This window comes from Labrus bergylta, chromosome 12, assembly GCF_963930695.1.
Source record: "Labrus bergylta chromosome 12, fLabBer1.1, whole genome shotgun sequence".
NCBI lineage: Eukaryota > Metazoa > Chordata > Actinopteri > Labriformes > Labridae > Labrus > Labrus bergylta.
The window spans coordinates 1,330,928-1,358,494 of NC_089206.1; the positions used below are offsets into that span (position 1 = coordinate 1,330,928).

At 40.0% G+C, this 27,567-nt stretch overlaps 5 protein-coding genes across 5 annotated transcripts; 2 read left to right on the plus strand and 3 right to left on the minus strand.

Annotated features, from left to right (window-relative positions):
* The first annotated feature begins 2,281 nt into the window (after positions 1–2,281).
* Positions 2,282–4,603, plus strand: LOC136181100 (galactose-specific lectin nattectin-like). The gene is made up of 7 exons (XM_065961408.1): positions 2,282–2,356; positions 2,584–2,646; positions 3,199–3,215; positions 3,395–3,491; positions 3,641–3,775; positions 3,904–4,015; positions 4,317–4,603. The coding sequence occupies exons 2-7, from the start codon at positions 2,584–2,586 to the stop codon at positions 4,382–4,384; spliced, it is 492 nt and encodes a 163-aa protein (XP_065817480.1). The 5' UTR covers positions 2,282–2,356; the 3' UTR covers positions 4,385–4,603.
* A 1,857-nt stretch (positions 4,604–6,460) lies between these two features.
* On the plus strand, positions 6,461–8,599 carry LOC110000328 (galactose-specific lectin nattectin-like). The gene is made up of 7 exons (XM_065961405.1): positions 6,461–6,533; positions 6,761–6,823; positions 7,130–7,148; positions 7,354–7,445; positions 7,581–7,715; positions 7,872–7,983; positions 8,386–8,599. Exons 2-7 carry the CDS (start codon positions 6,761–6,763, stop codon positions 8,451–8,453), a joined length of 489 nt encoding a protein of 162 aa, XP_065817477.1. The 5' UTR covers positions 6,461–6,533; the 3' UTR covers positions 8,454–8,599.
* Positions 8,600–11,984: 3,385 nt separating this feature from the next.
* Positions 11,985–14,366, minus strand: LOC110000325 (galactose-specific lectin nattectin-like). The gene is made up of 7 exons (XM_020655574.3): positions 14,294–14,366; positions 14,004–14,066; positions 13,432–13,450; positions 13,135–13,226; positions 12,865–12,999; positions 12,601–12,712; positions 11,985–12,198 (listed from the first exon to the last, which is right to left on the minus strand). The coding sequence occupies exons 2-7, from the start codon at positions 14,064–14,066 to the stop codon at positions 12,131–12,133; spliced, it is 489 nt and encodes a 162-aa protein (XP_020511230.2). The 5' UTR covers positions 14,294–14,366; the 3' UTR covers positions 11,985–12,130.
* A 3,686-nt stretch (positions 14,367–18,052) lies between these two features.
* Positions 18,053–20,234, minus strand: LOC136181163 (galactose-specific lectin nattectin-like). The gene is made up of 7 exons (XM_065961685.1): positions 20,165–20,234; positions 19,648–19,710; positions 19,439–19,460; positions 19,165–19,259; positions 18,881–19,015; positions 18,641–18,752; positions 18,053–18,339 (listed from the first exon to the last, which is right to left on the minus strand). The coding sequence occupies exons 2-7, from the start codon at positions 19,708–19,710 to the stop codon at positions 18,272–18,274; spliced, it is 495 nt and encodes a 164-aa protein (XP_065817757.1). The 5' UTR covers positions 20,165–20,234; the 3' UTR covers positions 18,053–18,271.
* Positions 20,235–22,596: 2,362 nt separating this feature from the next.
* LOC136181164 (galactose-specific lectin nattectin-like) lies at positions 22,597–26,014 on the minus strand. Its single transcript, XM_065961687.1, has 7 exons — positions 25,940–26,014; positions 25,638–25,700; positions 25,333–25,354; positions 24,520–24,614; positions 23,825–23,959; positions 23,587–23,695; positions 22,597–22,860 (listed from the first exon to the last, which is right to left on the minus strand). Exons 2-7 carry the CDS (start codon positions 25,698–25,700, stop codon positions 22,793–22,795), a joined length of 492 nt encoding a protein of 163 aa, XP_065817759.1. The 5' UTR covers positions 25,940–26,014; the 3' UTR covers positions 22,597–22,792.
* Between the last annotated feature and the right edge of the window lie 1,553 nt (positions 26,015–27,567).

The window sequence follows — 27,567 nt, forward strand, 5'->3', positions numbered from 1 at the left end:
AATTGTGTTAAATAAGTTAACCTGATTCCAACGGCTCCCATCAGGTGGGTTAAAATGTCAACACACAATAAACGTCAGAGTGCAGGACTCGTTGGGTGTGGCAGACTGATAAAAAGTTTTTTTATAACGGATTATGAAAAGGAAGAAAAAGACTTCTGTGGAAATCAAATGAGGAAGTTCACTTAATGTTTACAACGTGCATTAGTCATCGCAGTCCTCTTCCTCTGTTCAGTCTTCTTTCACATATCACGACTATAACCAACCAGATCCTCTCTTAATGCAAATGTGCATAGACAAAGTCCTGCCTGTATATGAGTTATAGAAGTAGTTCAGCATTCACCGCTGGTTAAGCGCCTCCTCAACACGTTTGTCAGCTAGCAAACAACGGGAAATGCCTGAAGCTTCAGAGTGATTGATGAACTACATCTGGGTAGAGCTCTGATACTAGTCTATGTAATTATGATGATCTTTTCATTTTCAAACAGGATGCATAAAAATTAAGCAGAATCATCTGAAACAAACAAGTAAGGGCTTGTTTAACTGGAGGAACATACGCTGCCATGTGACTACATCCTTTTTAAAGGGATGAAACATGAATCTGTGTTGACATTGGGTCATATATGTAGAAATGTGAAATAAATTCTGAAGTTGGTGCCTTCTTGGCCGAGAAAAGGCAGAAAGTGTCTTTTTGGATCATGTGGATGAAAAACACCAAATCCCAGAATGCACAGCACCGCAGGCCACTCCCACTAAGGTCCTCAGAATCAGAAATACTTCATTAATCCCAGAGGGAAATTCGATCGTTACAGTTTCTCCAAAATATACAGTATAGCAGTAGAAATATAGAAATAAAAACATTGACAGATATATTTACTTCAACACATGAGGCCGTTTCCTCAACTGATTCTGAGATTTCTTCCAGAATTGATCTTGGAAATTCCTTGAAGTCATGTGTTTTATTGTTGACAAAGGCAGAAAAGTCAGGTTCAGAATATATTTTCCTCAGTGTTCGATATGTACAGCAAGGTGAGCGTGTATTAACAAGGCTGGAAAGTAATGATGACCACATGATCCATGGACGTGAGACAGACAGAGATACTTCAAGTTGGTTAGTTTTTAGAACGGGCTTCGGCTCACAACGTCTTGTTTCTTAATCCAGGAAGAATGCTACCATATATTTTAATTATTTATCAATAATAAGACATTTCAGGACAGCCCATTTGATTTCCAAACAACCCCATATGTGGTCTGGACCCCAAGGTGGGAAAAGCCTGGGTTAGATCTCGCCCCATGTACGGAGGTTGTAGGACTCCAAGCGGGCAGCCCAGGTTCATGTTCTGACTCCTTTCTCATCTGTCATTCCCCTCTCTCTCTCTCTTTCTCTCTCTCTCTCTCTCTCTCTCTCTCTCTCCCAGCTGTCTACTCTATCCACTGTCTATCAAATAAAGGCATAAAAAGCCCAAAAATAAATATTTTGTATATGTGCGTGTGCGTGCATGTCTGACTGTGTAAATGTGGAGCGTCCACTGTGTGGCTCACTGAGTACATTTCCTGTGTGTCTGATCCAGTTGACTCTCTCCCTCGTCTTAATGCTTTTTGAATCATCATGCTGTTAAGAAGATGCACTGCCATCCTTTTTTCCTCTTATGTTTTCAGTTTGTGTTACTAGTCTGATTTTCTAACTTACGCGTGCTCCATCCTAGGTGTGAAAGTTACACCCAGGTCAGGTGCAACTCAAATTGTGCTCAAGTCCAACTGGTGCACAAAGCATAACTTTAAGTCTTTAAGTAACGTTAGTCCCAGGCGTACGCCCAACTGGTGCCCTCGGCTCCTGGAGATCACCCAAGTCATTATGGTTCATCTTTTTGGGAAGTCAAGTTAAGTACAAAATGTCATGATAGTTTTTCCACTGACTGACGATACAACAAAGAGTTCTGTCTGTTTTGTTAAAAGTAGTTATGGATGAGGTCTAAACAAATTAAACAATGATTGATTGACTTAAAAACACACAAAGACATACTTCGAGCTACGCTGCTAACATGGCTAACAATAATATTTATTTAACAAAGTGTCATGTTTTCTTTCCCCTCGTGGTTCTTCTAAATAATTCAAGCGACCCCGCGGGGCTTAGACCCTTTAGCTATTGCTGGAAGGCAGTAAATCCATACATTGTCACTTTGTTTGTAAAGAATTCTGGTTCTCCCTGAAGAAACATTAAGGTAAATAATCAAACACTATACGCTTCAAGACAACGCAAACAGCTAGAAAAGGGTATATAAACTCTTTGTTCCCGTCAGAAACAAAACCTCTTACTTTGTTCTGCTTGAAGTGCGAGAACATTCAACATCATAACAAGGTAAGGCTTTCACTCTGGGCTTCTTTATAGATCACTGTTCTTGATTTTTATCCATTTATATCTACTGTAAAGACGTTAGAAGTCCCATTTTCTTGTCGCCTTCTCCAGAAGACTCGTTCAGTAAAACTTACAATCCTCCTTTAATACTGGACAGCATTTTAATTGACCTTTTCAGTTTTGAATATAGGCCCATTGTGCATTTCTTGATTATACTTTGCCTTTCACAGATGGCGTCAGGTCTGAAGTTGATCCCACTCCTCTGTTTGACCAGTGGACTGTGGGCTGCGGTTGTAAGTATTCTGCACATTCAAATATTTACTTTTGAAGGATATTTGTTGTAAATCTGAACACTTAAAAGTTACCACAGGAGCTGCTTAAAAGACTAAATGTCTGTTTCTTTAACTAACTGCAGGAGAGTAAATGAATGAAACACTATTTGACAAGTAAAACTATCATCTATGTTCAGTAGGGCTGCGAATCTTTAGGTATCCCACGATTCGATTCGATTTAGATTCTTGGGGTCAGGATTCGATACAGAATTGATTTTCGATTCAAAACGATTAATGGATCTATGATTTCAAAGTCTATTTATGAATTAGTACATACTTCAGGATCTACTCCAGTCATCTGTGAGACTGGCTGAATCTCTTGTTGCTCTATTTTGCGTTCTACTGAGTTAAAGAGTTAGCCTTAGCACTTAGCAGGGAGTGACTGAAAAAAAAAAAAGGAAGTGGCCAAGAAGTGGCCTTCCTTGCCTGTTGACTAGCAGCACCTCTGAAAGATGTTATCTCGATGAAAATCAAAGATGAGTCGTGCACGAAAGATTTTTTTTTTCTTTACAGGTGTATGGGAATCATTCAGTTTGGTAGTCTTCAGAGGTGTTGAGGTGAAATCTTTTAAGAATAATCAATATTCTGTAATGCAGCATTGAAGATCGCTTCTTGCATTTGTTTGGGCTGTCCTCATAGATTGTACTAAACTTGATACTCTCAGACCTCAACGGGCTTTTCTCTTTGACTTTTTTTATGTTTGTGTTGTAGGTGAATCCTGCAGGACTTGCCCTCAGGGTTGGATTCATTTTGACAAAAGCTGCTACCTTTTCCAGTTCACTCCGATGGATTGGGCTGATGCAGAGGTGTGTTTAGAAATAATATTAATTATACCTGCTGCTGTGTCATTTTGCAGCAGAGTTTTTTTTATCTTTCACATCCTCACTTGTGTTCCTATTTTTCAAACCATCCCTCTTTTCTCTCTTTTTGCTTCACGTGTTGTCTCCTGCTTTAGCGCCACTGCACCGCCATTGGAGGAAATCTGCCTTCTGTCCACGCCAATGACCAGTACAGCTTCCTCAGAAATACTATTCATCAGTTGACTGGGCAACATAGGGGTGCTTGGCTTGGAGGATATGATGCAGTGAAGGTGGGAGTGCTAGAAAGGAATCTGATGCAGCTGCCTCCTTTATAACTGTCATTAGATATATATTGTGCTCAATGCAGGAAGCCAACATTTTGAGAATGAATTGATTTTTAAAAATCTGATTGTTTCAGGAGGGTGTGTGGCTGTGGAGTGATGGTTCCCTTTTTGACTTCAAACACTGGGCCAAAGGGGAGCCAAATGACAGGAGTGGAAAAACAAACTGCATGGAGATGAACTTCCGAGGTACATAGTGATCCAGCACCCCCCGACCCCCGTGCACTCCCACTTTGTATTTGAAGTTCGGCCAACAATTTCTTTTGGCCACTTGATTGGGATTTACCTAAGCATAATATGGAAATCAAATTTCAGAATACAGTGTAAACGATGGATAGTGGTGGCAAGTCTATTAAGTACTTTGACTTTGTATCAGCACAGCTTTTTGAACGTGTCTCTTAAAAGTCTTAATTTCATGCAGATGATCTGGGAATGTCAACAGAAGTTTTACTGCCACTCATGTGTAGTCCTCCTTTTTCTTTTCCTCCAGGAAGGGATTACATCAACGACACCTCTTGCAATCAGAAGAGATCTTTCTTTTGTGAGAAGAACTTGTGAAGTCCTCGCTGCGTGCTCACACTAGTTAATCAATCAATCTTTATTTCTATAATGTTAATTCATAACAAATGTCTCGAGACCTCTTACTGAAGAGCAGGTTTTTTCCCTCCCTATGATGTCACTCGTACCAGGATGTCCAACCTTGATGACATCACTGCTTTGAGATTGAGTCGCAGTTGTCATTGAATACATGTTGAATCAATAAAGTAATGAATCCTGTTCTGGAGTCTTATCACCTCTTCTCATCAATCTCATCCACAAACGCTCTTTATTTCTAAGAATATGTTTTTGTGTGTGTATTGTGTATAAATACAAAAAAATTAAACATTTCAAATAATTAAATAACAGCAGAGGGTGAAGGGTACTAGGTCCTCTACTGCAAGATTTTGTTCAGTCAATACAATACAGGACAACTTACAGGCAGTGGACTTAAAAGGTGAAGAACTGGAATTGTAAGATTAAAAATGGTCATTAATTGGGCAAAATGGTCGAGCGGTTAGGCCGGTGGTTCACAACGTTTTTGGCTTGTGACTCAACTTTCACTTCACCAAACTCTGAGGACCCCATACATCCAAAACACAGACAGCTTTTTGCTGAAATTATTATTTTTTCATTCTACTGTGTTACAAGTAAACATTAATTTCAGACCACATTAAGGCTGTTTCATGTGTATTACTGTTGACAAAGGCAGAAAAGCCAGGATCAGAATATATTTTCCTCAGTGTTCGATATGTACAGCAAGGTGAGCGTGTATTAACAAGGCTGGAAAGTAATGATGACCACATGATCCATGGACGTGAGACAGACAGAGATACTTCAAGTTGGTTAGTTTTTAGAACGGGCTTTGGCTCACAACGTCTTGTTTCTTAATCCAGGAAGAATGCTACCATATATTTTAATTATTTATCAATAATAAGACATTTCAGGACAGCCCATTTGATTTCCAAACAACCCCATATGTGGTCTGGACCCCAAGGTGGGAAAAGCCTGGGTTAGATCTCGCCCCATGTACGGAGGTTGTAGGACTCCAAGCGGGCAGCCCAGGTTCATGTTCTGACTCCTTTCTCATCTTTCATTCCCCTCTCTCTCTCTCTTTCTCTCTCTTTCTCTCTCTCTCTCTCTCTCTCTCTCTCTCTCTCTCTCTCTCTCTCTCTCTCTCTCTCTCTCTCTCTCTCTCTCTCTCTCTCTCCCAGCTGTTTACTCTATCCACTGTCTATCAAATAAAGGCATAAAAAGCCCAAAAATAAATATTTTGTATATGTGCGTGTGCGTGCATGTCTGACTGTGTAAATGTGGAGCGTCCACTGTGTGGCTCACTGAGTACATTTCCTGTGTGTCTGATCTAGTTGACTCTCTCCCTCGTCTTAATGCTTTTTGAATCATCATGCTGTTAAGAAGATGCACTGCCATCCTTTTTTCCTCTTATGTTTTCTGACCGTTATGTTTTCAGTTTGTGTTACTAGTCTGATTTTCTAACTTACGCCTGCTCCATCCTAGGTGTGAAAGTTACACCCAGGTCAGGTGCAACTCAAATTGTGCTCAAGTCCAACTGGTGCACAAAGCATAACTTTAAGTCTTTAAGTAACGTTAGTCCCAGGCGTACGCCCAACTGGTGCCCTCGGCTCCTGGAGATCACCCAAGTCATTATGGTTCATCTTTTTGGGAAGTCAAGTTAAGTACAAAATGTCATGATAGTTTTTCCACTGACTGACGATACAACAAAGAGTTCTGTCTGTTTTGTTAAAAGTAGTTATGGATGAGGTCTAAACAAATTAAACAATGATTGATTGACTTAAAAACACACAAAGACATACCTCGAGCTACGCTGCTAACATGGCTAACAATAATATTTATTTAACAAAGTGTCATGTTTTCTTTCCCCTCGTGGTTCTTCTAAATAATTCAAGCGACCCCGCGGGCTTAGACCCTTTAGCTATTGCTGGAAGGCAGTAAATCCATACATTGTCACTTTGTTTGTAAAGAATTCTGGTTCTCCCTGAAGAAACATTAAGGTAAATAATCAAACACTATACGCTTCAAGACAACGCAAACAGCTAGAAAAGGGTATATAAACTCTTTGTTCCCGTCAGAAACAAAACCTCTTACTTTGTTCTGCTTGAAGTGCGAGAACATTCAACATCATAACAAGGTAAGGCTTTCACTCTGGGCTTCTTTATAGATCACTGTTCTTGATTTTTATCCATTTATATCTACTGTAAAGACGTTAGAAGTCCCATTTTCTTGTCGCCTTCTCCAGAAGACTCGTTCAGTAAAACTTACAATCCTCCTTTAATACTGGACAGCATTTTAATTGACCTTTTCAGTTTTGAATATAGGCCCATTGTGCATTTCTTGATTATACTTTGCCTTTCACAGATGGCGTCAGGTCTGAAGTTGATCCCACTCCTCTGTTTGACCAGTGGACTGTGGGCTGCGGTTGTAAGTATTCTGCACATTCAAATATTTACTTTTGAAGGATATTTGTTGTAAATCTGAACACTTAAAAGTTACCACAGGAGCTGCTTAAAAGACTAAATGTCTGTTTCTTTAACTAACTGCAGGAGAGTAAATGAATGAAACACTATTTGACAAGTAAAACTATCATCTATGTTCAGTAGGGCTGCGAATCTTTAGGTGCCAAGAAGTGGCCTTCCTTGCCTGTTGACTAGCAGCACCTCTGAAAGATGTTATCTCGATGAAAATCAAAGATGAGTCGTGCACTAAAGATTTTTTTTTTCTTTACAGGTGTATGGGAATCATTCAGGTTGGTAGTCTTCAGAATGTGGAGCTGATATAGTCACTGTGATGTGGTTTGGACTTTGTGACTGCTGCTCTTCAGATTGTTGACGTCTTCACTGCTGTTATTTGTTTTGACCGTCCTCGTAGATTGAATTTTAAGATCGATATTTTCAGACCTAACCCAGCTTTGCACCATGATTGTGTTCTCATTTTCTACGTTTGTGTGCTAGGTTCCTGTAAAACGTGCCCGTCTGGTTGGACTCAGTTTGACGGAAGCTGTTACATGTTCCACTTCAGAGCTTTGGATTGGGCTGATGCAGAGGTACATTTTGAAATAATGGTTCAGTCACATTTCAGGACATGACGTTAAAAAGGCAGCTCAGTATTTATCTTCAAACCTCTGCCTCCTCTCCGTCCTCACTTTGTGTCTGTTTGCTTCACATTGTGTCTCCTTCAGCGTTACTGCACTACTGTTGGTGGTAATCTGGCTTCTGTCCACAACAAAGAGGAGTACACCTTCCTCAAAACTACTCTCCAGGCAGTGGCTGGAAAACAGTTAGCGGTTTGGCTTGGAGGATATGATGCTGTAAAGGTAAGTATTTTCACACAATCTAATGCAGTCATCCCTGTTGGTCCTGCTGTTGAATATATTCTTTATGTACTTTGAATCAGGAGATATGAGAGCTGTGTTATGGACTGCTGAATGCCATCAGTCTCTTTTTTTTTTTTTTTTAAATGTTCCCTTCAGGAGGGTGTGTGGCTGTGGAGCGACGGCACTTTCTTTGACTTCAAATTGTGGTTTAAAGGGGAGCCAAACAACTACACTGGACACGAGAACTGCATGGAGATGAACTTCAGGGGTAACCCTCACACTAGCACATTGTCTTACTCTTCTTTTAATACCTTTGAATGAATGGATGAAATATTTATTGCCCCTAGGGGGAATTTGCCTTTCACTGAGAGCATAAAAACAATATAAGTTAAGAAAGACGTAGAAACAACAAACAAAATCTGATGTTAAGTATCAAGTTCAATAAAGTGCAGAGAGCCGAGTTCATTCTGTATGATGCAGCGTTTGCGGTCGTTTTTGTGGATTCATGATGTGCACGAAGATTGTTTACAAAACGTTGCTGATTCAAAGCAGAACTTTTTTGAAAACACAAGCGATTCCATTTATAGTGACCTCACTGATGTAGGAGTCATATTTCAGTCTTAATGAAGTCCATAATTGTGTGTTTCATGTTTTGTTTATATGCCTACAGGAAGGGAGTATGTCAACGATAGCAACTGTAATGTGAAGAGATCTTTCTTTTGTGAGAAGCGCCTGTGAAACCGCTGCTACGTGCTGACTTCTGTAACATGAAGAATCTGTTGCTACCAAAGATGTCACTTGATCCAGATATCAAGCCTCGATGACATCGCTGTGTAGGATCTGATGGAATATCTGATTAATCAATAAAAAGATAAATCTGCTGATCTGTTTGTTTACCTTCTTTACTTTATTTTTATTTACTTTACAGCAACTCTCAATATAAATACTTTTTATTAATTACAAAACAGACTGATGGATAGACAGCAGTGTGTGAATGACGCACCAGGTTCTGAGCTGCATGATTTTTGTGCAGACGAAATAAGACCGAAGGGAACAAATCACCAACTAACAAGGTGCATGAAGAGTGAGAGGCTTTAAGAGGTCAAAAAGCTCCAGCAACACTTGTAGTAAGAAGATCAACTTTGTTAGCAAATTAGGCCGACGTGTTTCACCTTGTTGCCTCCATCAGGGTCATGCACGGTATTTTACAGTAGGCCTTCAGAAGTGAGGGAATCGAGGCACAGCCAAGTTGTTGCAAGATTAGAAAGAAAGCAAGGTTAAGAAGTCAGGTTGTGTGTTCACATTTGGAAGTGAGATTTCAGTTCATGTGTTCCTTGTTATTAGGACTGTGCTCGATAAACATCAGAGGATCTTCAGTGTAGTTCAATCACATTTTCATTGGGAAACAAATTCCTGAAACAAATTCAGAACAAGATGTCCAAAATAAAGTTTAGACATTTAACTCAAAGCTATAAAGAATAGTCATCAGGGACAGGGATCATCAGTGTTTGTAGAAAACTATGTATTGGAACCAAAAATGCCTTCAATAACTTCAAAATAACGGTCAGAATCCACTCAGTCAGCCCCAGATTTGTCACGGCCAGCTCAAAGTGGGAGGAGACAAGGAGCTACTCTAAAATACAGGTTTACATTTATTCACAAAATATATCAATTTAACAAAAGGAACAGGGAGCATTGGGGATCTCATTGATTAGAGAACACCGGTCTCAGGTGTTCTCCAATCCATGACGACCCAGCCACACCTACTGGCACCTGAAACACTCAAACAGCCAGCAGGGTCGTTCATTATACTCCAAAAAGTGGCTGGCCAACAGCTAAACATTTGGCTTGGAGTAAATGATGCAGCAGAGGTGGGAGTGTTAGAAATGAACAGAATCTGATGTAGTAACCTCGTATGTACCTGTACCTGAGCCTGCCAAATGCTCTTGTCCTTCTTGTTTTATTAACAACACATTCTAAAAACATTTCTTTAAAAACATGATGCACATGGACGAACTACGGCTGTGGCTCACCACCAACAAACGGATTATGGACAGTAATCTCTTGAATATTACGGAATCATAGCTAAACACCCATAAACCGGACAATGCTATAATGCTCGCGGGACGTTGTCTTCTACGGGCAGATAGAATAATAGAATCTGGTTAGACGAGAGGGGGGGGTCTATGCATCTATGTCAACAAAGAGTGGTGTACAGATTCCTCCATCATTGAATGTCATTGCTCAGTTAACCTAGAATATCTCACGGTTAAATGTAGACCCTTCTATCTGCCCAGAGAATTCACAAACGCTATTGTTATTGCAGCATACATAGCCCCCGATGCTAATGCTAAGCATGCAATGAAAGAACTGTATACTGCCATTAGCAAACAACAGACCTTACACCCCGAGGCAGCCTTCATTATAGCGGGTGATTTCAATCACGCCAACCTAAAGTCTGTTTTACCTAAATTCATTGCCCATCTTGGTCAATCTGACCATGTCTCCCTGTTCATGTTGCCTAAATATGCCCCACTTATCACATGTGGGGAAACCACAGTGAAGACAGTTAAGGTCTGGCCTTGACTCCCACATAGACATACACCTCCTCTGTTCTGGACTTCATTAAATCTAGCATAGAGAGTGTCACCACACTGAAAAGGATCACTACATTCCCTAACCAGAAGACGTGGATGAACAAGGAGGTCCGAGTCCTGCTGAAGGCACGCGACATCGCGTACAGAGACGAGGTCCAGCGCCTAGCTGTGTGGTGCGCCGACAACCACCTGTCCCTCAACACCATGAAGACCAAAGAGACCATTGTGGACTTCAGAAAGTCTAAAGGTGGCACACACACCCCCCTCCATATCGACAGGGCGGAGGTTGAACGTGTCACCAGCTTTAAGTTTCTGGGAGTCCACATCTCCGAGGATCTCACCTGGTCCCTCGACACCTCTTCCACGATCAAGAAGGCTCACCAGCGCCTCTTCTTCCTGAGGAGGCTAAAAAGGGCCCACCTGTCCCCTCAGATCCTGGCAAACTTTTACCGCAGCACCATCAAGAGCATACTTACTAACTGTGTCACTGTATGGTATGGCAACTGCTCCGCCTCTGACCGGAAGGCACATCAGAAGGTGGTGAAAACTGCCCAATGCATCATCGGTTCCCCACTCCCCTCCATCAAGTCTGTCCATAAAAAGCGATGCCTACACAAGGCGCGCTGCATTGCTAAGGACAATTCCCATCCCAACCATTGACTGTTTACCTACCTCCCCTCCAGAAAGCGCTACAGGTCTCTTGGCACATGGACCAGTAGGTTCAGAAGTTTTTACTGAACTCCATACCCAAGTGGTTGCTTGTTGGCTGTTTGAGTGTTTCAGGTGCCAGTAGGTGTGGCTGGGTCGTCATGGATTGGAGAACACCTGAGACCGGTGTTCTCCAATCAATGAGATCCCCAATGCTCCCTGTTCCTTTTGTTAAATTGATATATTTTGTGAATAAATGTAAACCTGTATTTTAGAGTAGCTCCTTGTCTCCTCCCACTTTGAGCTGGCCGTGACAAATCTGGGGCTGACTGAGTGGATTCTGACCGTTATTTTGAAGTTATTGAAGGCATTTTTGGTTCCAATACATAGTTTTCTACAAACACTGATGATCCCTGTCCCTGATGACTATTCTTTATAGCTTTGGGTTAAATGTCTAAACTTTATTTTGGACATCTTGTTCTGAATTTGTTTCAGGAATTTGTTTCCCAATGAAAATGTGATTGAACTACGCTGAAGATCCTCTGATGTTTATTGAGCACAGTCCTAATAACAAGGAACACATGAACTGAAATCTCACTTCCAAATGTGAACACACAACCTGACTTCTTAACCTTGCTTTCTTTCTAATCTTGCAACAACTTGGCTGTGCCTCGATTCCCTCACTTCTGAAGGCCTACTGTAAAATACCGTGCATGACCCTGATGGAGGCAACAAGGTGAAACACGTCGGCCTAATTTGCTAACAAAGTTGATCTTCTTACTACAAGTGTTGCTGGAGCTTTTTGACCTCTTAAAGCCTCTCACTCTTCATGCACCTTGTTAGTTGGTGATTTGTTCCCTTCGGTCTTATTTCGTCTGCACAAAAATCATGCAGCTCAGAACCTGGTGCGTCATTCACACACTGCTGTCTATCCATCAGTCTGTTTTGTAATTAATAAAAAGTATTTATATTGAGAGTTGCTGTAAAGTAAATAAAAATAAAGTAAAGAAGGTAAACAAACAGATCAGCAGATTTATCTTTTTATTGATTAATCAGATATTCCATCAGATCCTACACAGCGATGTCATCGAGGCTTGATATCTGGATCAAGTGACATCTTTGGTAGTAACAGATTCTTCATGTTACAGAAGTCAGCACGTAGCAGCGGTTTCACAGGCGCTTCTCACAAAAGAAAGATCTCTTCACATTACAGTTGCTATCGTTGACATACTCCCTTCCTGTAGGCATATAAACAAAACATGAAACACACAATTATGGACTTCATTAGGACTGAAATATGACTCCTACATCAGTGAGGTCACTATAAATGGAATCGCTTGTGTTTTCAAAAAAGTTCTGCTTTGAATCAGCAACGTTTTGTAAACAATCTTCGTGCACATCATGAATCCACAAAAACGACCGCAAACGCTGCATCATACAGAATGAACTCGGCTCTCTGCACTTTATTGAACTTGATACTTAACATCAGATTTTGTTTGTTGTTTCTACGTCTTTCTTAACTTATATTGTTTTTATGCTCTCGGTGAAAGGCAAATTCCCCCTAGGGGCAATAAATATTTCATCCATTCATTCAAAGGTATTAAAAGAAGAGTAAGACAATGTGCTAGTGTGAGGGTTACCCCTGAAGTTCATCTCCATGCAGTTCTCGTGTCCAGTGTAGTTGTTTGGCTCCCCTTTAAACCACAATTTGAAGTCAAAGAAAGTGCCGTCGCTCCACAGCCACACACCCTCCTGAAGGGAACATTTAAAAAAAAAAAAAAAAAGAGACTGATGGCATTCAGCAGTCCATAACACAGCTCTCATATCTCCTGATTCAAAGTACATAAAGAATATATTCAACAGCAGGACCAACAGGGATGATTAGATTCTGTGAAAATACTTACCTTTACAGCATCATATCCTCCAAGCCAAACCGCTAACTGTTTTCCAGCCACTGCCTGGAGAGTAGTTTTGAGGAAGGTGTACTCCTCTTTGTTGTGGACAGAAGCCAGATTACCACCAACAGTAGTGCAGTAACGCTGAAGGAGACACAATGTGAAGCAAACAGACACAAAGTGAGGACGGAGAGGAGGCAGAGGTTTGAAGATAAATACTGAGCTGCCTTTCTAACGTCATGTCCTGAAATGTGACTGAACCATTATTTCAAAATGTACCTCTGCATCAGCCCAATCCATATCTCTGAAGTGGAACATGTAACAGCTTCCGTCAAACTGAGTCCAACCAGACGGGCACGTTTTACAGGAACCTATCACACAAACGTAGAAAATGAGAACACAATCATGGTGCAAAGCTGGGTTAGGTCTGAAAATATCGATCTTAAAATTCAATCTACGAGGACGGTCAAAACAAATAACAGCAGTGAAGACGTCAACAATCTGAAGAGCAGCAGTCACAAAGTCCAAACCACATCACAGTGACTATATCAGCTCCACATTCTGAAGACTACCAACCTGAATGATTCCCATACACCTGTAAAGAAAAAAAAAATCTTTAGTGCACGACTCATCTTTGATTTTCATCGAGATAACATCTTTCAGAGGTGCTGCTAGTCAACAGGCAAGGAAGGCCACTTCTTGGCCACTTCTTTTTTTTTTTTTTCAGTCACTCCCTGCTAAGTGCTAAGGCTAACTCTTTAACTCAGTAGAACGCAAAATAGAGCAACAAGAGATTCAGCCAGTCTCACAGATGACTGGAGTAGATCCTGAAGTATGTACTAATTCATAAATAGACTTTGAAATCATAGATCCATTAATCGTTTTGAATCGAAAATCAATTCTGTATCGAATCCTGACCCCAAGAATCTAAATCGAATCGAATCGTGGGATACCTAAAGATTCGCAGCCCTACTGAACATAGATGATAGTTTTACTTGTCAAATAGTGTTTCATTCATTTACTCTCCTGCAGTTAGTTAAAGAAACAGACATTTAGTCTTTTAAGCAGCTCCTGTGGTAACTTTTAAGTGTTCAGATTTACAACAAATATCCTTCAAAAGTAAATATTTTAATGTGCAGAATACTTACAACCGCAGCCCACAGTCCACTGGTCAAACAGAGGAGTGGGATCAACTTCAGACCTGACGCCATCTGTGAAAGGCAAAGTATAATCAAGAAATGCACAATGGGCCTATATTCAAAACTGAAAAGGTCAATTAAAATGCTGTCCAGTATTAAAGGAGGATTGTAAGTTTTACTGAACGAGTCTTCTGGAGAAGGCGACAAGAAAATGGGACTTCTAACGTCTTTACAGTAGATATAAATGGATAAAAATCAAGAACAGTGATCTATAAAGAAGCCCAGAGTGAAAGCCTTACCTTGTTATGATGTTGAATGTTCTCGCACTTCAAGCAGAACAAAGTAAGAGGTTTTGTTTCTGACGGGAACAAAGAGTTTATATACCCTTTTCTAGCTGTTTGCGTTGTCTTGAAGCGTATAGTGTTTGATTATTTACCTTAATTTTTCTTCAGGGAGAACCAGAATTCTTTACAAACAAAGTGACAATGTATGGATTTACTGCCTTCCAGCAATAGCTAAAGGGTCTAAGCCCGCGGGGTCGCTTGAATTATTTAGAAGAACCACGAGGGGAAAGAAAACATGACACTTTGTTAAATAAATATTATTGTTAGCCATGTTAGCAGCGTAGTTTGAAGTATGTCTTTGTGTGTTTTTAAGTCAATCAATCATTGTTTAATTTGTTTAGACCTCATCCATAACTACTTTTAACAAAACAGACAGAACTCTTTGTTGTATCGTCAGTCAGTGGAAAAACTATCATGACATTTTGTACTTAACTTGACTTCCCAAAAAGATGAACCATAATGACTTGGGTGATCTCCAGGAGCCGAGGGCACCAGTTGGGCGTACGCCTGGGACTAACGTTACTTAAAGACTTAAAGTTATGCTTTGTGCACCAGTTGGACTTGAGCACAATTTGAGTTGCACCTGACCTGGGTGTAACTTTCTCACCTAGGATGGAGCAGGCGTAAGTTAGAAAATCAGACTAGTAACACAAACTGAAAACATAACGGTCAGAAAACATAAGAGGAAAAAAGGATGGCAGTGCATCTTCTTAACAGCATGATGATTCAAAAAGCATTAAGACGAGGGAGAGAGTCAACTGGATCAGACACACAGGAAATGTACTCAGTGAGCCACACAGTGGACGCTCCACTTTTACACATTCAGACATGCACGCACACGCACATATACAAAATATTTATTTTTAGGCTTTTTATGCCTTTATTTGATAGACAGTGGATAGAGTAAACAGCTGGGAGAGAGAGAGAGAGAGAGAGAGAGAGAGAGAGAAAGAGAGAAAGAGAGGGGAATGACAGATGAGAAAGGAGTCAGAACATGAACCTGGGCTGCCCGCTTGGAGTCCTACAACCTCCGTACATGGGGCGAGATCTAACCCAGGCTTTTCCCACCTTGGGGTCCAGACCACATATGGGGTTGTTTGGAAATCAAATGGGCTGTCCTGAAATGTCTTATTATTGATAAATAATTAAAATATATGGTAGCATTCTTCCTGGATTTAGAAACAAGACGTTGTGAGCAGAAGCCCGTTCTAAAAACTAACCAACTTGAAGTATCTCTGTCTGTCTCACGTCCATGGATCATGTGGTCATCATTACTTTCCAACCTTGTTAATACACGCTCACCTAGTTGTACATATCGAACACTGAGGAAAATATATTCTGATCCTGGCTTTTCTGCCTTTGTCAACAATAAAACACATGACTTCAAGGAATTTCCAAGATCAATTCTGGAAGAAATCTCTGAATCAGTTGAGGAAACGTCCTCATGTGTTGAAGTAAATATGTCTGTAAATGTTTTTATTTCTATATTTCTACTGCTATACTGTATATTTTGGAGAAACTGTAACGATCGAATTTCCCTCTGGGATTAATGAAGTATTTCTGATTCTGAGGACCTTAGTGGGAGTGGCCTGCGGTGCTGTGCATTCTGGGATTTGGTGTTTTTCATCCACATGATCCAAAAAGACACTTTCTGCCTTTTCTCGGCCAAGAAGGCACCAACTTCAGAATTTATTTCACATTTCTACATATATGACCCAATGTCAACACAGATTCATGTTTCATCCCTTTAAAAAGGATGTAGTCACATGGCAGCGTATGTTCCTCCAGTTAAACAAGCCCTTACTTGTTTGTTTAAGATGATTCTGCTTAATTTTCATACATCCTGTTTGAAAATGAAAAGATCATCATAATTACATAGACTAGTATCAGAGCTCTACCCAGATGTAGTTCATCAATCACTCTGAAGCTTCAGGCATTTCCCGTTGTTTGCTAGCTGATAAACGTGTTGAGGAGGCGCTTAACCAGCGGTGAATGCTGAACTACTTCTAAAACTCATATACAGGCAGGACTTTGTCTATGCACATTTGCATTAAGAGAGGATCTGGTTGGTTATAGTCGTGATATGTGAAAGAAGACTGAACAGAGGAAGAGGACTGCGATGACTAATGCACGTTGTAAACATTAAGTGAACTTCCTCATTTGATTTCCACAGAAGTCTTTTTCTTCCTTTTCATAATCCGTTATAAAAAAACTTTTTATCAGTCTGCCACACCCAACGAGTCCTGCACTCTGACGTTTATTGTGTGTTGACATTTTAACCCACCTGATGGAATCAGGTTAACTTATTTAACACAATTAGAATTCTTCACAAAACAGAAGAAATACAGATAGTCTTGCCTGCTCACACACCTGCACCCTCCTCCACAGGGTTTAAACTGCCTTACACGGGGCAGGTGGCGTGGTGGTTGGTGCGCACGCCCCAAGTGTGGAGGCTGTGGTCCTCTGGGCGGGCAGCCCGGGTTCGGGTCCGGCCTGTGGCTCATTTCCCGCATTCTCCACTCCCTCCTTTATTTCTGACTTTATCCACTGTCCTATCTGTACAATGAAGGCACCTGTTCAAGTGGACTCAGGCACAGTACCTGAGTACAGTCAGGGGTGATTCTAGACTCAGTTGGGGCCCTAGGCAAAAATCAATTGGAGGCTCCTCAAACCAGAGTTCATCACCATCATGTCTTCCAGTGTCCCAGCGTTTACTCCTCATCCTTTTATTTCCTGTCTCTTTTTTCTGTCCTATAGACGGTTGATTACTCTTCATTTTTGTTGTTGACTTTCATTGACACACTTTAGTTTTAACAGCAATAACGCTGCAACGCTTAGCAGGGCAATGAGAGTGAGTGCTATCAGATGACAATGTATGGATTTACTGCCTTCCAGCAATAGCTAAAGGGTCTAAGCCCCCGGGGTCGCTTGAATTATTTAGAAGAACCACGAGGGGAAAGAAAACATGACACTTTGTTGGGGTTGTTTGGAAATCAAATGGGCTGTCCTGAAATGTCTTATTATTGATAAATAATTAAAATATATCGTAGCATTCTTCCTGGATTAAGAAACAAGACGTTGTGAGCCGAAGCCCGTTCTAAAAACTAACCAACTTGAAGTATCTCTGTCTGTCTCACGTCCATGGATCATGTGGTCATCATTACTTTCCAGCCTTGTTAATACACGCTCACCTTGCTGTACATATCGAACACTGAGGAAAATATATTCTGATCCTGGCTTTTCTGCCTTTGTCAACAATAATACACATGAAACAGCCTTAATGAGGTCTGAAATTAATGTTTACTTGTAACACAGTAGAATGAAAAAATAATTATTCCAGCAAAAAGCTGTCTGTGTTTTGGATGTATGGGGTCCTCAGAGTTTGGTGAAGTGAAAGTTGAGTCACAAGCCAAAAACGTTGTGAACCACCGGCCTAACCGCTCGACCATTTTGCCCAATTAATGACCATTTTTAATCTTACAATTCCAGTTCTTCACCTTTTAAGTCCACTGCCTGTAAGTTGTCCTGTATTGTATTGACTGAACAAAATCTTGCAGTAGAGGACCTAGTACCCTTCACCCTCTGCTGTTATTTAATTATTTGAAATGTTTAATTTTTTTGTATTTATACACAATACACACACAAAAACATATTCTTAGAAATAAAGAGCGTTTGTGGATGAGATTGATAAGAAGAGGTGATAAGACTCCAGAACAGGATTCATTACTTTATTGATTCAACATGTATTCAATGACAACTGCGACTCAGTCTCAAAGCAGTGATGTCATCAAGGTTGGACATCCTGGTACGAGTGACATCATAGGGAGGGAAAAAACCTGCTCTTCAGTAAGAGGTCTCGAGACATTTGTTATGAATTAACGTTATAGAAATAAAGATTGATTGATTAACTAGTGTGAGCACGCAGCGAGGACTTCACAAGTTCTTCTCACAAAAGAAAGATCTCTTCTGATTGCAAGCGGTGTCGTTGATGTAATCCCTTCCTGGAGGAAAAGAAAAAGGAGGACTACACATGAGTGGCAGTAAAACTTCTGTTGACATTCCCAGATCATCTGCATGAAATTAAGACTTTTAAGAGACACGTTCAAAAAGCTGTGCTGATACAAAGTCAAAGTACTTAATAGACTTGCCACCACTATCCATCGTTTACACTGTATTCTGAAATTTGATTTCCATATTATGCTTAGGTAAATCCCAATCAAGTGGCCAAAAGAAATTGTTGGCCGAACTTCAAATACAAAGTGGGAGTGCACGGGGGTCGGGGGGTGCTGGATCACTATGTACCTCGGAAGTTCATCTCCATGCAGTTTGTTTTTCCACTCCTGTCATTTGGCTCCCCTTTGGCCCAGTGTTTGAAGTCAAAAAGGGAACCATCACTCCACAGCCACACACCCTCCTGAAACAATCAGATTTTTAAAAATCAATTCATTCTCAAAATGTTGGCTTCCTGCATTGAGCACAATATATATCTAATGACAGTTATAAAGGAGGCAGCTGCATCAGATTCCTTTCTAGCACTCCCACCTTCACTGCATCATATCCTCCAAGCCAAGCACCCCTATGTTGCCCAGTCAACTGATGAATAGTATTTCTGAGGAAGCTGTACTGGTCATTGGCGTGGACAGAAGGCAGATTTCCTCCAATGGCGGTGCAGTGGCGCTAAAGCAGGAGACAACACGTGAAGCAAAAAGAGAGAAAAGAGGGATGGTTTGAAAAATAGGAACACAAGTGAGGATGTGAAAGATAAAAAAAACTCTGCTGCAAAATGACACAGCAGCAGGTATAATTAATATTATTTCTAAACACACCTCTGCATCAGCCCAATCCATCGGAGTGAACTGGAAAAGGTAGCAGCTTTTGTCAAAATGAATCCAACCCTGAGGGCAAGTCCTGCAGGATTCACCTACAACACAAACATAAAAAAAGTCAAAGAGAAAAGCCCGTTGAGGTCTGAGAGTATCAAGTTTAGTACAATCTATGAGGACAGCCCAAACAAATGCAAGAAGCGATCTTCAATGCTGCATTACAGAATATTGATTATTCTTAAAAGATTTCACCTCAACACCTCTGAAGACTACCAACCTGTTAGTATTGAACATGAAGTCTGTGAAAACAAAAAAAAAAGATAACTTTAGCATTGGACAATTTTTTTTGATCATATCATTCTTCACTTCAGTTACTCATTAAGTTTGACTTTGAGGGTTAAGGGGGGTGGGGGATGTTACAGCTCATGTTACTATTTTTATGTTAAGTTCTGTCAAAAGTTTATAGTGCTACTGCAGATTACTTACAACCCCGACCCACAGTTCACTGGCCAAACAGAGGAGCATGATCAACTGAAGACCTGACGCCATCTGTGTAAAGACGAGTACAAACAGTTATCTTGTTCATTATTTAACCCTGACTCTACAGTATATTACAGCATTCAATTGTATTTTCACCACTGTCCACAAATTAAGGAAAATATTACACATTTTACTGAACAAGTCTTAAGGGAGAATCCTACAAGAAAATTAGATGTTCCATAAAAGCAATGATTAAAATAATAGTAATAGACAGAAAAGTCAGCAGTATGTTTGATCTGGGTAGAGTAGCAGCATACGGATCAACAATGGATGCGTTTCAGCACAAGGCCTTTATCAGTGTTGCAGACAACGAGCAGATAATAGAAAATAAATGCAGCTTTATACATGAAAATACTCTTTTCATAATAATAGTTAACAGGTTAAAATGTGGTAAAATACGTCTTAATTAGATATAAATGGAGATGTAGTGATTTATCATAAAGCGTCAGAATGAGAGCCTTACCTTGTTGAGATGTTGCACTCACCGCAGAGCCGAGTAAGAGCGTATCTTTGAGACCGAAACCGGCAGCATTGACTTTAGGGTTGTTTATTGTGTCTGTGAGCACACAATGCTGTATGATTATTTAAATCAAAAATAAATATTTTTTTTTACTCAGCCTTCAGGGAAACTAGAATTCTGTTTAAACAAGATATTAGCTAAATGGTTTTTGTCATTGTTCTTTGTCATCTAACAGAAAACAGCGAACAACAACACTCCTTTGAGTTATTTATTAAAACCACGAGGAGAGAGAGCAAGAAGAGGCCACACTCTCTTTCACGAGGGGGCTATACTACCTCATATCTTTTGTAATGTTAAAACTAGGAGACTTTGTTTTTATAAATCCATTTATTAGCCTCTGTTAGTACGTATTTTCATGGATTCATTCATCTTGATAATTTTGTGGACATATCTTTAAATTGTGTCAACCATCTCACAGTAATTCTACTTTTGGGTCTGTGAAGCTGTAACCTTATATGGGTGAAGCACCTAAGTAGTAGCAGATCTATAAATGGATAGGAGCCAACTATATGTTGTCAGCAACTGTTTGGGCTGTACCTTCTAGCAGAATATAAGCCACACTGTGTGATGAAGACTTGGCCATTTTGCCATTTTGCCATTTTGCCATTTTGCCAGTGATTGTCAGTGATTGTGAGATGTTGGTCAGCATGGGTCAGCGATGGTCTGCACTTTGTCAGCCATGTGTGTTGTGTTTCTGTGTTGTCTGACCATGGCTGAATAAATCTGAGATGATCCACAGTCTGTTTCACGATTTCATAACTGTCCATCTCACACAGAAATAACCCCCACCTAACACCGTGTTAGCAACATATCTCTTTAAATCAGTCAGTCCAACACTTTGGTCCAAATCAAAATATTGAACAACTAGTGGAAAAACTACCATGAAGATTTAGGGCAGAGCTTAATGTCCCAAGTTGCAAGTTAAACTGTGCAGAAGTTTGCATGCAAATGTTGAAGTACTTCAAATACTGACTTTAGCAGGAATCTTTTTTTTGTTTCATCGAAAAATTAAGGTAATGTTGCCGTTATCTTGTGTTATAAAGTAGATATTATTGGAGGTTAGAAATGGTAAATAATTGATTTTTGTGCATCATTGTGCTGCACGTCCCCCTTGCATAAGTGAATGGTAAATGGACTTGAGCTTATATAGTTTAGTCCATAGACTTCAGACTACTCAAAGCGCTTTTACACCACATGTCACACCTACCCAATCACACACTGATGGCAGTGGTTGCTATGTAGTGAGACCATCAGAAGTAACTAATCCCATTCATAGACATTCATACACCGCCAACAATACAGCGGAAGAATTTCGGGGTTAAGTGTCTTGCCCAAGAAACACCGGACATGTTGTTGCAGGAGCTAGGGATCGACCCCTCGACCTTCCAGTTGAGACACGACCGACTCTACAAACTGAACCACAGCCGCCCCGTCAGTCAGTGACCCAGTTGGGCCACCCCAGTCAAAAGTCTGTACACGCCCAAGGATCACAGCTCTATTGACTTTGGTGATCTCTTGGCTTCGATGGATTCTATTGCAGGAGTACATTTCAGAGCCTCTTTATTTTCACTTTTGTCTCACTGAAGAAGTTCGACTAGCACTTCCACTCTCACCAGAGCCTTCTGAACTATCTGCTCTTCTTATTGAGAGAAGAATGTGTACTTTATTAACCACCCCTTCGTTAGCTGTTCTGTTCAGGACTGGAGTCCTGTTCTTAAATAATTTGATGACAGCTGTTAAAGATAGCAGCAGCGATGCAAACTGAGAGTACACATTAATATGTGTTACTTTTTATATATGTTTTACATTAGCCTGAGAACACAAAGTCAAATTTCACTGCACAAGACTGCAGGTGTATACATTGGGAAATGTAATATCATCATATATTAAAAAGCAGTTATTCAAAGCAGATACTGTATGTTCAGCTTAACCACACTTCACAGACATGTTTTGAGGAGCTCTAAGACAAATTCAAAATGGTTGAAAATTAGGATAAAATGTGACTGTTAATACCGGCCTGCTTGTGCCCCTAAAGTCTCTAAAAGTGGTATGGGAGGTAGAGCCTTCATTTATCAGTACCCTCTCTTTTGGACGCATCTACCAGTCAGGGTCCGGGATCAGACACCTTCTCAGGCTTCATCCAGCTCCTAGTTATGTTGATACACTATGTAGTTATGGTACACTATGCTGTCTCTCCCCCTCTGTTATAGTAATGCATGTAACTAACGCGATGGACCACGTTTTCCCATGGTCTGTTATGAGGTCCCTTGTCGGCGCCCAAAAGGGGTTGTAAAAACTCTAAAACGTTTAGTTCATACTGGGTTTAGAAGGGACAAGTTCTCCCCAACAGTGAGTATTTAATCAAACAGGCAAGATTAAGTTTCCATGGAAACACAGAGACATTTTAATTAGCTTTACAAGCAACGTGTTACAAAGAGTTTGAGGTCATTGATGAAAGAAAAGTTTAATATGATTTGTTGAAATATTTTCCAGGAGTGATGTCATCGAGGCTTGACATCCTGATGGAAGACATCAGAGGGGTTTGACATCATCACAATGGCAGATGGATTGTTATGGCGTCATGGCACAAACAAAAGATTTCTTCTTGTTACACTTTGCATCGTTGACGTAATCGCGTCCTGTAGACACAAGTTGAAACAAAACCAAAATCACATCAGGGCCTGTTCATCAAGTCCGTTCTTATTTTCAATAGTTATCATGTTAAAACAAAATGGTTGAAGCAATGTAAGGTTGCCTTAAACTCAATAACAAAATTTCCATTCCATTTCCAATAACTTTTTCCATCTTGAATAGCTCTATGGATTTCAAAAGATGTGACAGATAAGGCACAAACACGTTTTTTTTACACCATCTAGCCAATCATTCTTGACCTGCAAGTAAAGCAGGACATGCAAACATGTTTACATCTTCAGTCAATGAAGCTTCTAGATAAACAACTGAAGTTTTGATTGGCTATATGACTGAGCATGAACGGCACTGGCACTCCCTTTTCTCACTCAGCAGAGCTTGCTAGCTTATTTTACAACGTGAAGAAAATGGTGCATAAATAATATCCACATCTGTGACTGAAATGTTGACCTTTGACTTCTGTTAACACCAGAGACAAACTTTTTTTCTGCTCACTGCAAGCCATTTATTGACGAGCCTCTGACGAGTTCATCAATACAGAGCACCACACTTCAGGTTGTCCAACTTCAATACAAAAGCACTAGATGTGAGCCTGAAATTCACAGAGCAGGGAGCTCATAATTTCACATCCAGCTGGTAGGACATGGTGTTAGGCAACAATTTATTGCCTTGGTTTGGCTTCATACAGCTAGAAGGTTTAGATACTTAATTTGTACCTCTGAAGTTCATCTCCATACATCCTTCCCCCCAGTGGTCATTAGGCTCTCCTTTTCCCCAGCCACTGAACTCAAACTGAGAACCATCACTCCACAGCCACACGTTGTTCTGAAAAAGGTTTTAACAGGTTAGAATATAAAATGACAATTGGAGAACCTGACCTCAACCACTCTTTTTTATAAACATTCAGAATACTGCTATACAATACAGAACGTCGACATCAGACAAAACACTTACCTTTGGAGAATCATAGCCTCCGACCCAGACTTCTTTATGGGTGTGGGTCGCTTTGTGAATCAGGTCTCTGAGGAAGGTGTACTCACCTGACGTTTGGATTGAAGCCAGGTTTCCGTCAAGAAGAGTGCAGTGACGCTGTCGAAGAAGAAAGAGTTCCTTAAAATCACCTTGTGCAATCAGCTTCCAATACTCAATGAATGGGGTTGTATTTTTAATCAAGTCAGGTCATGTGTAGTGTGTGATGTTGGAAGCTGCACCCACGGTAATTACGGCGCTTGTCAGCATTTTATACTGGTATATTGGGCACACTGCGTATAAGGCAGAGACAACTTTTAAGATGAAAAAATTGGTATTAAAAGCGCGTCTTATACACCAGATTTTATGGTAATTCACAAACTACTCTAATTGGTGCAGTTTGCTTACTTTCAGTTCTACTGCTTTTTCGGCTTTTGGCTTCACTTTTCAGAAGCCTTCATGTCATCCATCTTTTTATACAGTCGACTTGTCGTCACTTTCTGTTTTTGTAATGTCTAAGATAATTTAAGATTTGAGTGGGCGCTACATGAACACATTTTTGATTGAATTTTAAGTTCATTACAATTAAAGATTCATAAAATGAAGGTTTCTCTGATTGCATGATTCATATTGGTGCAACTTTTTTTAGAACATTTTTCATGAAGCTGAAACTGTACTACCTCTGCATCTGACCACTCCTTTTCACAGAGCTGGAACAGGAAACAGCGGGTGTCAAAATGAGTCCAACCAGCTGGGCAGGGTCCATCACAATCACCTACAAAACAATTGTAGATTAAAACAACAGTAATAAAGCAGGGCCACACATAAAAGTCATTTCCATTATTTAATTATCTGATAATGAACAAATTTTCCGGGAGGTGAACAAAGCTCTCTACTACAGTAATCAATTCATCAGACAGAAAAGAGTGAAACGCTCCTCATGTTGATTAGAAGCACTTAAAGGTGATACTGAGGAGTTGAACAAATGCTAATCCTTGCTTGTCTCATTTTTGAGACAGTCCATAGAAACTCAGGGCTCGACATTGAACCTGGCCCGCTGGCCCAGATGCACGGTTAAAAGACGCCAGGCTATCTGATTGCATGTCGTGGGCCAGTAGAATTCATGTTCATTATTACACAGTGTTGTCCTGTGATTACAGTGTTTTTGTAGAAATTCTTGTGGGATCACGCTCACTACACACGACAGAGACGTCTCACGTTATCTCTTAAAAACTGGTATGAAAAGAAGATTTGAAAAACCACGGTTCCCCCTTACCCGGCCAAAAATCAGGCCGGGTAAAAATCATGTTCTAGCTGGCACCTACAGTGTTTATCAACCCCTGAGAGTCCAGATAAAGTTCAGCAAAAGATCCATAAAACTTAAAGAGGAATAGTTAGGATGAGGAAACAAGAGGGTATGGAAAGGCCATTTTCATCACAGTCACCTCCAGAAATGAAAGAAAAAAAACTAACAAAAAAAGATGCCCACCAACCTTCTTGATCTGCACTATCCCCCTGTGGAATAAAAAAATTGTAAGAAATCCACAGTGATATGATGAGTGAGATTACAATGGCAGCATTTACTACAAGAATTTTTTTCATTTCATACATTATCGTTAGCTCATTCGCTTGCTGTATATTATAACGAATCACAACTTAATCATTTAAAAGTTGCTTTATGAATTAAGTTACCACCAACCTGGTCAATAAAAGAAACATATTCTAGCTCCACCTCTGCGGGATACTGTACTATTTAAAACTGCTTAAAGTAGGCTACCACTTTTCAAACATTACTCACATTCGCTAAGATCATCAGTCCGCTGGCCAAACAGAGAACAAAGACACGGAGAGCAGGAGCCATCTATGCAAAGATGAAGAGTATAAGAGAATTAAAGTCACTGCGGAGACGTCTGTTTACTCTCCATGAACAATGACACTGATCTAGTGTGTGGGATGTCAGTCGTTTCTTAGCATTAGCACATTAGCAGTCGTGTTTCTATATTTCTCACTGTCAAATAAAACTAAAGACTAAACCTAAAGAGAAGATGAATACATGTCTTCTGTGAAGCTGGCTCGGGGTTATAAGATTATAAACCTTACCTTGATGTGGTGGTGTGAGGACAGAGTAGCAGATATACCAGGATGTCTCAGAAGAGGAGACACAGTCTTTAAATACCTTTTGTCTAAGCTTTGGTTTATTTATCCGAGTGACCACATGATACAGTGTAGGATTTCTTTTTTTACGTACACGGCCACAGCCTTGAATCAATATTTAACCATTTCTTAAAACAATATATAGACTACAGAGTCTTTTTATACGTTGGCTTTAGCATGTGAAGGGGCAAATATCAGGGTGGTTACTGTTATGATACACTTAATCACACCTTCAAAGTCAAATCGAGTTATCATATTGGGCGCTTGACCATGAATGGCAAAAAAAGATAATAATGTTTAAAAATGGAATTGAACAGAAACCAGAAGGAATAAACATCCATCATCCATGTTTCCAAAAGAGACGCTAATGAGGGATGCACAGACGCATCGGTAGCGACCCTGTTTTTATTAGAGACGCACCGATCCACTTTTGTAATTTCCGATCCAATTCCGATTCCAATATTTATATTATCATAATTAATAGTTTTATTTTTGTTGTTGCTAGTATTTGTGAGGCTACACAAAGCTGTAGTAAACCCAGCATTGCATTTCATTGTGCTGACTTCACATACTTTTTTTTCAAGGTTTTTCAAATTAAATGTTTTAAATTGAACTTTAAGAATTTTACTTTTTATCACAAAGAAGGAGCTGTTCCATCTCGTCTGAACCTCGTCTTGGAGAATATTTGAGGACACTTTTATTCTTCGACACATCAAGGCGAACACAGAAAGACTCAGGACGAGCTTCTTTCCTCAGGCTGTCCGGACTGTTAACTCCACTCTCCTCACTTAAAAACAAAACAGAACTGTGACTACATGATGCACACACACCACACATTCCAATCTGCACATTGCACTTTGACACCCTGGACACTTTACACACTGACACTTTACACTGTTTACATTAATCTATAGTCTATATTTTGTGTATTCAAATAATTTTTTTACATTTTACATTATATTCTATTTTACTGTATATATGTGTATTAGTAATTTGAGGGTTTATTGCACTTTACATTTCACTGCACATCTGTATGAGCATGTGACAAATACAAATCTTGAATCTTGAATCACTTCTTAACATCTTCAAAGTGAGAATGAATGTTTAAAGTGCCCAACGATTGTTCTTAATCTGTGACGTTGATTGATATCCGATGCGTAAATTAGGTCAATATCTGACCATATACGGATTTAAGATCGGATCAGTCCCATCTCTAGTTTTTATGTTGTCACATCTATTTAATGATGCCATCTAGTAAATGTAACTGCTGATTTAGAAGTCCCTAATGATTTTTTTCCACAAATTACAAAAACAAGGATCTTTGAATGCATGTGAAACCTGCAGAGTTACGTCATGAATCTTCTTCACAATTATCTTATACTCATATACATTTGTCTTTTTAATGTTCATTTCATGGATTTAATGTCACTTTGGTTGTTATTTTTAACAATGCTTTGTAAGGTGACCATGAATGTTTTGAAAGGCGCCTTTAAATTATTATTATCACAGCACTCAGCAGCACAAAGCTGCCTCTCTGTCTGCTCCACGTAGAACAGGCCCATTAGGCTACTCTG

Bases quoted from the DNA above. Each gene is read 5' to 3' on its own strand.
- LOC136181100 (XM_065961408.1), top strand. From the start codon at position 2,584: ATGGCGTCAGGTCTGAAGTTGATCCCACTCCTCTGTTTGACCAGTGGA. The intron at 3,776-3,903 runs GTGGGAGTGCTA...TGATTGTTTCAG, and splicing joins GAGGATATGATGCAGTGAAG to GAGGGTGTGTGGCTGTGGAG. The intron at 4,016-4,316 runs GTACATAGTGAT...CTTTTCCTCCAG, and splicing joins CATGGAGATGAACTTCCGAG to GAAGGGATTACATCAACGAC.
- LOC110000328 (XM_065961405.1), top strand. From the start codon at position 6,761: ATGGCGTCAGGTCTGAAGTTGATCCCACTCCTCTGTTTGACCAGTGGA. The intron at 7,446-7,580 runs GTACATTTTGAA...TGTCTCCTTCAG, and splicing joins TGGATTGGGCTGATGCAGAG to CGTTACTGCACTACTGTTGG. The intron at 7,984-8,385 runs GTAACCCTCACA...ATATGCCTACAG, and splicing joins CATGGAGATGAACTTCAGGG to GAAGGGAGTATGTCAACGAT.
- LOC110000325 (XM_020655574.3), bottom strand. From the start codon at position 14,066: ATGGCGTCAGGTCTGAAGTTGATCCCACTCCTCTGTTTGACCAGTGGA. The intron at 13,000-13,134 runs GTACATTTTGAA...TGTCTCCTTCAG, and splicing joins TGGATTGGGCTGATGCAGAG to CGTTACTGCACTACTGTTGG. The intron at 12,713-12,864 runs GTAAGTATTTTC...TGTTCCCTTCAG, and splicing joins GAGGATATGATGCTGTAAAG to GAGGGTGTGTGGCTGTGGAG.
- LOC136181163 (XM_065961685.1), bottom strand. From the start codon at position 19,710: ATGGCGTCAGGTCTTCAGTTGATCATGCTCCTCTGTTTGGCCAGTGAA. The intron at 19,016-19,164 runs GTGTGTTTAGAA...CTCCTGCTTTAG, and splicing joins TGGATTGGGCTGATGCAGAG to CGCCACTGCACCGCCATTGG. The intron at 18,340-18,640 runs GTACATAGTGAT...CTTTTCCTCCAG, and splicing joins CATGGAGATGAACTTCCGAG to GAAGGGATTACATCAACGAC.
- LOC136181164 (XM_065961687.1), bottom strand. From the start codon at position 25,700: ATGGCTCCTGCTCTCCGTGTCTTTGTTCTCTGTTTGGCCAGCGGACTG. The intron at 24,615-25,332 runs GTTGGTGGGCAT...ATTGTTTTGTAG, and splicing joins GGATAGTGCAGATCAAGAAG to GTGATTGTGATGGACCCTGC. The intron at 23,960-24,519 runs GTAGTACAGTTT...CTTCTTCGACAG, and splicing joins AGGAGTGGTCAGATGCAGAG to CGTCACTGCACTCTTCTTGA.